The sequence below is a fragment of the Pteropus alecto genome, unplaced genomic scaffold (genome assembly GCF_000325575.1).
Source record: "Pteropus alecto unplaced genomic scaffold, ASM32557v1 scaffold81, whole genome shotgun sequence".
Classification (NCBI taxonomy): Eukaryota; Metazoa; Chordata; class Mammalia; order Chiroptera; family Pteropodidae; genus Pteropus; species Pteropus alecto.
Window position 1 is genome coordinate 20,077,457 of NW_006433378.1, and position 10,696 is coordinate 20,088,152.

General features: G+C 34.9%; 2 protein-coding genes across 2 annotated transcripts; one reads left to right on the forward strand and one right to left on the reverse strand.

The window, feature by feature from the left end:
* Window positions 1–632: 632 nt before the first annotated feature.
* On the reverse strand, window positions 633–779 carry LOC112476805 (keratin-associated protein 20-2-like). The gene has a single exon (XM_025044208.1). It carries the CDS (start codon window positions 777–779, stop codon window positions 633–635), a length of 147 nt encoding a protein of 48 aa, XP_024899976.1.
* A 5,975-nt stretch (window positions 780–6,754) lies between these two features.
* On the forward strand, window positions 6,755–10,422 carry LOC107195422 (keratin-associated protein 6-1-like). Its single transcript, XM_015586482.1, has 3 exons — window positions 6,755–6,786; window positions 9,751–9,951; window positions 10,311–10,422. The coding sequence occupies exons 1-3, from the start codon at window positions 6,755–6,757 to the stop codon at window positions 10,420–10,422; spliced, it is 345 nt and encodes a 114-aa protein (XP_015441968.1).
* Window positions 10,423–10,696: the final 274 nt, after the last annotated feature.

Consider the following 10,696-nt stretch of genomic DNA (forward strand, 5'->3'; position numbering starts at 1 on the left):
TATAAAATTTAGAAGAAAAACTTACATCTTCCCAGAGGCACATTTAAATATCGAGTGTCACAGAAAGAATGAAATGTTAAGAAATGAAATGGTGAGAAAAAGGGCACCATTTTGCCAATGTCTTTTGTCAAACTTCGGATATACCAAACACAAGGCTTTGATTAAATCAAGGTAGATAATAGTAGCCCTTGGATCTACTAACGAAAAAACACATATTGCAAATACACTGGATCCAACCACACTTCTAAATTATCAACTATAGATTACCAAAGGATGAACAATCTCAAACACAAATACATACACACACACAATCTAGATAAATAAGTATACACGGAAATATTGTAGGTATGCAAAACAAATTACCTTTGATGAAAAATAAGTTTAGACAGTTTTCCAATGGTTAAGATCATTTTATTCAATGTATAATAGTAACACAAGATGAAATGAATATTTTTTTATGTTGTCAGAAACTCAGATCATTTCCATCAAAAAAGTTCTGATGTTACATAGTAGTTTAGTATTTCGTTCTCATTGTCTGAACAGACAATAATATGGTTATAATGAATAATGCAGGAGGTACACATAGTGCCTCATAAGAGAATGTCTTGAAGTGATGAGCAATCTAGAATTTCTCAGAAGAAGCCAGAAGACCAGTATCTCCCATAGCAGCATGGACGATAACAGGTATATCCACAGCCACCGTAGCCATATCCATAGCCACATCCCAGGCCCCCATAGCCATAGCCCAGGCCACCATAGTAGTTGTTGTAGAAGCTCATGATGTGAGGAGAAGAAGACTCAGTTGAAGAGTAGAGTTGATCTCTAGAATTGTCAGTTTATAATCTACACAGGGCCTTATATACCAACTGAGTGGTATGTGGGGCAAACCACAGGTGCTGTTGGATTTATGTTTCAAACGAATGACATTATAATCATCTCAAGAATTCCTCATAAACCAATATATCCAAGACAGTTTTGCTGTGTGTCAGGATGGCTATAATGAACTCGTCTTCCTTTAATGAAAGATTCTTCTATCTTTGCATCTTAATTAGTCCAGATGTAAAATCTAAATTATATTACTAGTTACCATGAGATCATATGATCATACAGGATTCACCTCTTTAAAATTTTTTTTCTTTAATAATATTCTCCTTATTACGTGCATATATTACCCTTGGGAACAAAAATGTGCCTTCGAAGAGGTAAGGAAGGATAGAAAAGTTGTGGAGAAGACATGATAGAAGACATGGCAGGGTTCATCTGTGAATTCTTGAATAATTCATGTGTTTTTTTATTTTTTTTGTGGAGCAATATTATTCACTTTGTTTATAATTCACAAATATATGCACCTATTATTTTGTATGATCAAAAGCCATGATAGAGTCCCTGAGGTTTAGAGCTATGGACCATGGTTATATAGAAATAGAATTTATCCCATTAATAATACCAGCTTAAAAATCTATTCTAGAAACTATCAAAGATGAACTGACATCATGTACCTCCTGCTATGACAAAACTAAATAAGCACATCTCTCTGGTAATCTTGCTCAAAATGTATAATCTCTACTTTGTTATGAGAAAACAGACAAATTCAAATAGAGGAACATACTACAAAACATTTCATTCTTTAACATTGTCAATACCATCAAAGTTAAAGAAAAACTGAGAAACTGTCACCAATTGGAGGAGACTAAAGAGATGAGACAATCAAATAACAGGTGGGATCTTGGATTGCATCCTAGAACAACAACAACAAAAAGACACTAGTGGTAAAAAAAAAAATGTGAAATCAAATACAGTTTGTAGATTAGATAAAAATATTGTCTAAGGGCTTTGAGAGCTTGTTTGGAGGTTCTAGCTGAGGATCGCAGCTACTCGTATATCCTACACCAAAGAATGATCTTCTGTATTGGGGAAGGTTGTCCTCTCCAAACAGGCATTCAGCTTCCAGAGGGACATACACAGAGCAATGTGGGAGGGAGAGGACATCACCTAGCCAGCCAGATCAGCCAAATCAACCCTGGAAATTAATGGGGTGACAGATGTCACAACCAGATTGCCCTCCCCTCAAAGGCAAGAGAAGTAAAAGCAAAAATAAATGAATGAGACTACATCAAGCTATGTACAGTAAAAGAAACCATTAACAAAACAAAGAGGCAACTAACTGAATGGAAAAGATATTTGCAAATGACACCTCCAAAAAGAGGCTAATATCTAAAATATATGAACTCATACAACTTAATAATGAAAAACAAACAATCTAATCAAAAAATGGGCAGAGGACCTAAACAGACACTTCTCCCACAAAGACCTACAATGCCAACAGTCATATGAATAGATGCTCAACCTCACCAGCTATGAGGGAAATGCAAATCAAAACTACAATGAGGTATCTGCGCACACCTGTTAGAATGATTATCATCAACAAGACAAGTAATAACAAGTTTTGAAGAGGTTCAGGGGAAAAAAGGAACCCTCATATGCTGCCGGTGGGAATGTAAATTGGTACAGCCACTATGGAAAACAGTATGGAGGTTCCTCAAAAAATTAAGAATAGAATTATCATATGACCCAGAAATCTCTTTTCTGGGTACCTACCTCCCAAATTTGAAAATATTTATCCATAAAGATATATATACCCTGATGTTTATTGTGTCATTATTCACAGTGGCCAAAACATGGAAACAACAGAAGTGTCCTTTGATAGATGATTGGATAAAGAAGATGTGGTACATACATACAATGGAATATTACTCAGCCATAAGAAAAAAAATGAAATACTGCCATTTGCGGCAATATGGATAAATCCTGAGATTATCATGCTAAGCAAAATAAGTCAGACAGAAAAAGTTGAGAACCATATGATTTCACTTATATGTGGGATATTAAACTAAAAGTACCAATGAACAAGACGAACAAACAAAAACTCCTAGACACAGACAACAGTTTAGTGGTTACCAGAGGGAAATTGGGGAGGAGGAAGTAGATAAGGGCAAAGGGGGTCAAGTATAAGGAGATTTGACTTTGGGTGGTGAACACACAATGCAATATACATATAATGCATCACTGAATTATATACTTGAAACCTATACAATTTTATTAACCAGTCGCCCCAATAAATATAATTTAAAAAAAGAATGTGATTCTTGTGAAATGCTAAAAAAATTAGTGAAACTAACTGGAACCAAGAGCAAATAAGATTGAGACAAATAAATGTATTCTTTTTTGATGTAGAGATAACTATCTGAGGTTAAAATGAAAGTCCAATTTGGGACAGGACTGTGTATATGTGAGTGTGTGGGTGTCTCCTCTCACTGGAGCCCTCAATTCAATAAGGGGAGTCGAAACTGAGAGACCAAACACTGCAAGTCTCCCGAATACCTCAGAGGCTTTATCTTATGACTGAAGAACAACAAACGAATTAGATTAGTCATAAAATTAGCCAATGGCATGATATACACTGCTGGTCCCACCCACACTGAGGGCATATAAAAGGCCCTCCTCGAGGACACTGTGCATACTGAAGTCACTTACACTCCTTCTCTACCCAAGGACAACCTCAACAACCAACACCATGTGTGGCTACTACGGAAACTACTATGGGGGCCGCGGCTATGGATGCTGTGGCTACGGAGGCCTGGGCTGTGGCTATGGCTCCTGCTACGGCTGTGGCTTCCGCAGACTGGGCTGCAGCTATGGCTGTGGCTATGGCTGTGGCTATGGATGTGGCAGTGGCTATGGCTCTGGCTTTGGCTACTACTATTGAGGATGCCATTGGAGACTCCCATTCTTGACACCTGGAATTTGGATTCATCAATTCGAACCATATATCCTGAGCCTTGCTGAAGACTTACCTTCCGGTGCCCTCTGAGTCTGAGGCATCCATCTTTTCCTTTGCTGTATTTAACTCATAAAAAGCTAGAACATGTGAAATTCATCCTGAGAACTCCTGTGTGGTCTCCCATTGGAACGATGCTGTCGCAGACCTCACCTTTTGTTTTTTATTCAGGGGCTATTTCTCTATTTCCCTAATAAACCTGTTCAATCTGAAAACATAAACCTGTTTTTTTTCTTTATTGAAAGTGCAGTATTTGTTATTTTGGCTTTTTTTACCTGGTTGAATCAAAGGAAACAATTGCCTTATTTAGGGGAAATCTTCTTTTAGTATTTCTACTTCAGTTGCTCTACCAAATCTTTGATTTGTGACATTAGGAAGTAACCACCTTGTATCCCTCATTTTTCTACTCTGGAAAAGCAGTGTTAGTGTGTGTAATTTTTTTCAATTTAGTTAAGCATTGCATAGAAACACTATATATTCCAAGAGCTTTTACACCGAAACTTGCATCTGTGTGAAATCCTTTCGAAGATATGAACGCTGACACATAATTCCCCAATTCTAGTCTTTGTTCTCGGCATATCGAAACAAGAAATGTTTCTGATGCTTACGCATGTAAGCGGTAGAGAACTTTAAACCTACTCTATCCCTACCTAACTTTTATGTGCCTTGAACTCTAGTTTGAGTGACACCTATTCTAAAATTCATTACATATTCAAGCTTAGAGCCATTCAATGGCTTTCTATACTCTTGTCTGTCTTGAGATTTTCCCTTCCTGTGATTTGTGCATTTTCACAGTTGTAGCTATAAATTACTTGTTTTCCAATAATTTTCTGTGACTAATGCATCTGTAAACTTGCCAATTATCTTCATATTCCTTGCTCTTGGATTAGGCATGAATGAATGTAAGCAGTGTTTTAGAGTAAGATAACGGATATGTTCCAATTCATTTTGACAGTGCAAAGTGGTAAAAACATTGAAGCCAGAGGAAGAAACTAGGATCGCTAGAAAGAGGACAACCCAAGAGAAAGCACTTTTTTCTTTAAAGTCATGCTTTTATGAAGACTTCTCTTTTCTATTAACTTTACTCTTGAAGCTTAAAACTTTCTATTTAATATTATGAGAATATTGAGTGGTCTTTGTTCACCTATCTCAAGAAATAGTAGATTTTTAAAACCACCTGGGCATATAGGTTATAATACTTAATGCAAATAAACTAGATATTGGTGTAAACTAGATAATAGGACCTTCATTATAAACTCTCAAGATAAGGTTTTTATTGATTATAATTTTGCAAGATCAATCCCTTACACATGTCTTAATATGAGCACAACTGGTTGACATTCTTAGCGACTCTAACATATTTAAACTTAAATACCACCACTAAAAGCCCCAAACATAGAGTTTGTACTCACAATGGCTTGTTTAATTCATTAAAGTCCTTAAATTATGAATTACTCTACCTAAAATTGAAAAACACGATTCTTTTACACTTTACTCACACTTGCGTCTCTCTTTTCTTACAGTGAAAACTCTAGACCCCAATTATTTACTAGTTTAATTCACACGAAATACACACAAAATACACTCTGAATACCATGCTGAAAGCAATATCCATGAGAAAACTGCTAAAGTTCCTTAGCAGTACTTTTTATCATTAGAAAGTATACAACTAAAAATTGGAGAATATTGTGCTCAACACTTATGTAAATTAATTTTCTTCCCAAATAATTATGCTATTCATCTTATGTAGAGAGTTCTTTTGTTTCTGTTTATATTTAATTATAGATGTACTTTTATATTTTTTAATGTGTCAAATATTCACCTGAAAAGTAATGGGGCGGCTTTCTATACTTTTGAAAAAATTATATAAAAGATGTCCTCAAAGAAATCTTACTCCATATTTATTTCTTCTATCCCATTCCCACTCACTCCTGTATGTAAGCATTTTCATTTTTCTCTGCTTTCTTATTATAAAAACAAGTATATATCATATATTATATGTTCTATATATATTAATTTATGCATTCTTATCTCCCTCTCTTTCTTACCAAGAGTTTGCATACCATTTTTGCATTTATTTTTTTTTTAATCTTTTACTTTTTACCTTTTTAACCCTCTGTGCTCATACTTAGTCTTTCAAACAGGAATCACTTAAATTTTGGCATTAAAGAAATGATCCATTGTATATTTTAGTACTCTAAAAACAATATTTTTCTAGGCATAAACTTATTTCTTCCAGAATTTAATTTTGAAAAATGTCAAACCCTCAATTAAGTCAAGAAAGCAGTATAGTGAACACCTAAATACTGTTCACCTAGATTTTGCAATCGTTAATATTTCTCCAGTTTTGTTTCCTCTATCCCTCACCACACTCCTCACCATGCCCACCCTCCAATATAATTGCTGAACCACTTGAGAATATGTTTTATACTTCATGACACTACTCTTAATTGAATAGTGATGTTCCCCAAGTAACCACAATCCCGTTATCACACACACACACATAAAACCCACATAGTTTTGATACAACACTATTACACAATTCGTAGTCCATGTTCAGTTTTTCCAATTGCCTTCTACAGCTTTTATTTTAGATCCAGAATTGAATTAGTGGAAATTATCACACTTTGCAATTTATTATCTGTCGTAATTTAGCATTTCATGACATCCGGAGCATTTCCCTAGCCTTTCATTATTTCTTGATGTTAATACGTTAATACATTTTTAGTACTAAAAGACAATTATTTACTAAAATATTCCACAATCTGTTTTTTCTGATTGTATCAATTATAATGATATATTCCATAAACCAATATTTTTAAGACAAAGATTAAGATCATCAGAAATGCCAAAAATTAGAGAAATGTAAAGCTTAATCAAGCATTGAGTGTATATAAGGTGACTGTGTGTTCTACGATGAAGTCTGAGAATAAAGTTAAACATGTGAAGTATAAAAAATGCGTCACTGAGAATTCTGTGCGATAGGTGGATTATTTAAGGATGTTACATTTTTTGAAATTAATGACTGGATCACCCCTAACACAGGTAAGTTTATTTAAATGTTGTGTATTCACCTTTTACCCATTTCTGCAATTATTTTGTGAAACAGTACTCTATTGAATGTTGTGATATCTACTCGGTTTCCTCTTCAGCAATGAAAAAGTTACTCTCCTGCTGCTGAGGGTTGCAAGCAGAGTGCCTTCAGCTAGCTGTCAGCCTTCCACAGAAACTGCCTTAGCGAAAGAGCACCACTGCCTCCAATGATTGGTCTGTTTAGGTTATAAAGACACAACTCCTTGCCCCAACCCCCAACTGTGTAAAGACATCCCAGCTTCAGAATCTCACATACGGTTTTCTGAAGCCTCCTTCGATCCTGCAGCCAACTCAATTTTTCCCTCTATCCAAACCTGCTACCTCCTCTTACTTTCCATAATATCTCTTCTAAGAATCAATGATTCTAATAAAGCTCTTACAGAAAAATAACCTAATCCAGGGTCAGGCAATGCTCCTAGTTGTCATGCCATCTAGTCTCTTCCATGACTTTAATATTTTGTAGATTACAGGAGATTTTTTCTTTTCGAATATTCCTGTTTAGATTTATATAATATTTCCTCATGATTAGAACAAGGCTATGCATTTTGTCAAGTACATAAAGAAAATAATATCGTTTGCTTTTTATCGTACCCTATCTTGGTAGGGACTTGAAGTTGATTTGTTCCATTATTAGTGGTGATAACTTTGATCAATTTCATGAGTACCAGATTTTTCTACTTAAAGTTTACTTTTACTATTCTTTTAGCAGATAAGAAGTATTTTGGTAGAGATATTTTGTTACTTTATAAATATTCCATTCATATCCCAACACTTACCACTAGTCTCAACATTTATTTTTCTTTCTTGCCTGAATTATTTATAATGATGATGGATCACAAATGTCGAGTTTTCTGATTTTCATAATTTTAAAAAATATATTAGCTGGCATTCTACTGCAAAGTTTTTCCTTCCACTCGATTGTTTATTTATTTATGTCAGTCTAAATTTATGGCTATTATAAATAATCTATTATCATTGTAATAGGGGTAGCAAGTTCCAGGCTCTCTCATGAGTCAGAAAGTATATATAAATATATTGCATCATATAACATTTAGGTTCTGCCACTTAGCAACCTAGGACGTTAGGCAAATTATTGAACTTCTTTGGCTCTGACATTCTTACATAAAAATTAGCACCTACATTCTAGGGTTTTTTATGAGAATTAAATGTGCTAAAATACTTAAAGCACTTAGAACATGTCTGGAATTTAATAAATATCTTTTATGTGTCATCATTTACTATTATATGCATGATTTACTTACTGCCTCTTTGTTTATATAAGAATATTCTCTGTTTATCTTGCTTGATTCTGTTCATGGAATTCTTATTTCAAAACTCTAATAATAGTAATAATTAAATGACATTTATTAGTTGTTTACCATAGGGCAATTATTTTATGAACTATGTATGTGCATTATCTCACATAATCCTCAGAACAGCCTTAGGATGTATTAAAATTATCCTCATTTTACAACTGTAAAAAATGTCAAGAGATAAAGTAACTTACTCAAGTGGCAGGTCCCATTATTACATGAGTTTTATATCTTTGTATATAAATATAAAATATGTTATTTTTCTAGCTAGCTAATATTTTTTCCAGTAAAGGCAAAAGAACTTCCAGAATAATTCAAATATTACAATATTTTCATTATTAATGCCACATACTTAATAAAATATCTGTGAAGATAAAGTTTATATTTTAGGACTTCCCCTCTTAAATGCCTTCAATTAAAATTTCCCTGCTCCTTTTTCCTCTGTTTATCACTATTTGTTTGATTTCTACTCTCCTTTGAGTGAACATGTGTAAACATAGAATATAACAAGTTTTAATCTTATCTACTATGATCTACTGACCTTGAGAAGTCAGTTTTTCTAGGACCATAAAAGTTCAGAGTACTATTTCACTTAATCATTGAATTCAAGTATGAGTTTTATTGAAATAATAATAATGATGATGATGTGTTTCTTATATTTCTCACAGTCTGAGATATTTTATTAAGAGCTTGTTTATTAGGAAAAAGTCTAGTAGGCTCCATAAAAAAGTATCTCTGCCAATATTATTATTTTAAATAAATATTTTTAAAACAAATTATTTCTTAAATCCAATAAAAATCACATCATTTACCTGACTATGGATTCAGGATATAAATTTGAAATCTTGGGAAAATATTTCATATTTTAAAAATAAAGTATTAAAAGTTTAAGGAATATTAATATAAATGAGAAAGAAGAGTCCAGTTTTCTCAGGTCTGGTGTTCCAGACTTCCAAATCATTTGATTCTTTTCAAAAGTCTCATGAAGCTGAGTGATAATATTGTGGCTTTTAACAATAAACCATCTCTCACTTGAAAATGAGAAGAATCTCTAAAGGAAAATAATGGATTTGGAGCACAAAGTAATAAATGGACAAGCTCAAGGTTAAGAAAGAATACTATGATCTGACTTAATATAAATAAGTTAAAGTTATTGTTTGTCTGGAGCAGGTCAGAGTTCGTCAATAAAAATGCTATTTCTTGCCATAAGGATTGGTTAAAATGAGTTACTTAAAGATCTCATGAGTAAGGCTTTAAGGATGAGACAATTGATTCTCATTAATGGTCCACTAAGTGGTTTAGATGTGGCTAAGCAAAGCAGATCTCCTCATTGGCTATGAAGCCATGCCGAAAGCCAAGAGTCAACAAATTACTCACAGTGGTCCTGCAGATCAGCCAATGACATGAGCACGTGTGGTGGGTCCCACCCACACTGAGGGCATATAAAAGGCCCTCTGCAGAGACACTGTGCACACTGAAGTCATCTACACTCCTTCTACACCAAAGGACAACCTCGACAACTGACACCATGTGTGGCTACTACGGAAACTACTATGGGGGCCGCGGCTATGGATGCTGTGGCTACGGAGGCCTGGGCTGTGGCTACGGCTCTTGCTATGGCTGTGGTTTCCGCGGACTGGGCTGCGGCTATGGCTGTGGCTATGGCTGTGGCTATGGATGTGGCAGTGGCTATGGCTCTGGCTTTGGCTACTACTATTGAGGACGCCATTGAAGACTCTCATTCTTGACACCTAGAATTTGGATTCGTCAATTCGAACCATATATCCTGAGCTTTGCTGAAGACTTACCTTCCGGTGCCCTCTGAGTCTGAGGCATCCATCTTTTCCTTTGCTGTATTTAACTCATAAAAAGCTAGAACATGTGAAATTCATCCTGAGAACTCTTGTGTGGTCTCCCATTGGAATGATGCTGTCACAGACTCCACCTTTTGATTTTTATTCAGTAGCTATTTTTCCTTTTCCCTAATAAACCTGTTCAATCTGAAATCCTAAACCCGTTTTTTGTTTGTTTGTTTGTTTGTTTCTTTATTAAAAGTGCTATGGAATATGTGGCTATGGAGGCCTGGGCTGTGGCTACAGATATGGCTCCCACTCTCTGTGTGGCTGTGGCTATGGATGTGGCAGTGGCAGTGGCTCTGGCTTTGGCTACTACTACTGAGGACACCATGGGAGACTCTCACTCTCTGGATCTTCACTTAATGGTTTAGCAGTTCTGAACCCGACTAGTTCTATGCCTCACCATCAACTGATGTTTATTTGAAACTACACTACAAACTTCTGATATGATTTTCTGAAGTCCTGATACCTGGATCTGATGCCTCCTGACATCTGCATGAACTCAAAATTCATCATGTGAATTCATTCCTCTTTACATCAAGATGATATTGGCATACCTCTTATTTTTGTAATTTTATGCTAAATTTTCTTCTCTG

Excerpts from the sequence above, each read along its gene's own strand:
- LOC112476805 (XM_025044208.1), bottom strand. The coding sequence starts at position 779 with ATGAGCTTCTACAACAACTACTATGGTGGCCTGGGCTATGGCTATGGG.
- LOC107195422 (XM_015586482.1), top strand. The coding sequence starts at position 6,755 with ATGAAGTCTGAGAATAAAGTTAAACATGTGAA. Across the intron at positions 6,787-9,750 it reads AATAAAGTTAAACATGTGAA|GACAACCTCGACAACTGACA; the intron begins GTATAAAAAATG and ends TCTACACCAAAG. Across the intron at positions 9,952-10,310 it reads GGCTATGGCTCTGGCTTTGG|ATGTGGCTATGGAGGCCTGG; the intron begins CTACTACTATTG and ends GTGCTATGGAAT.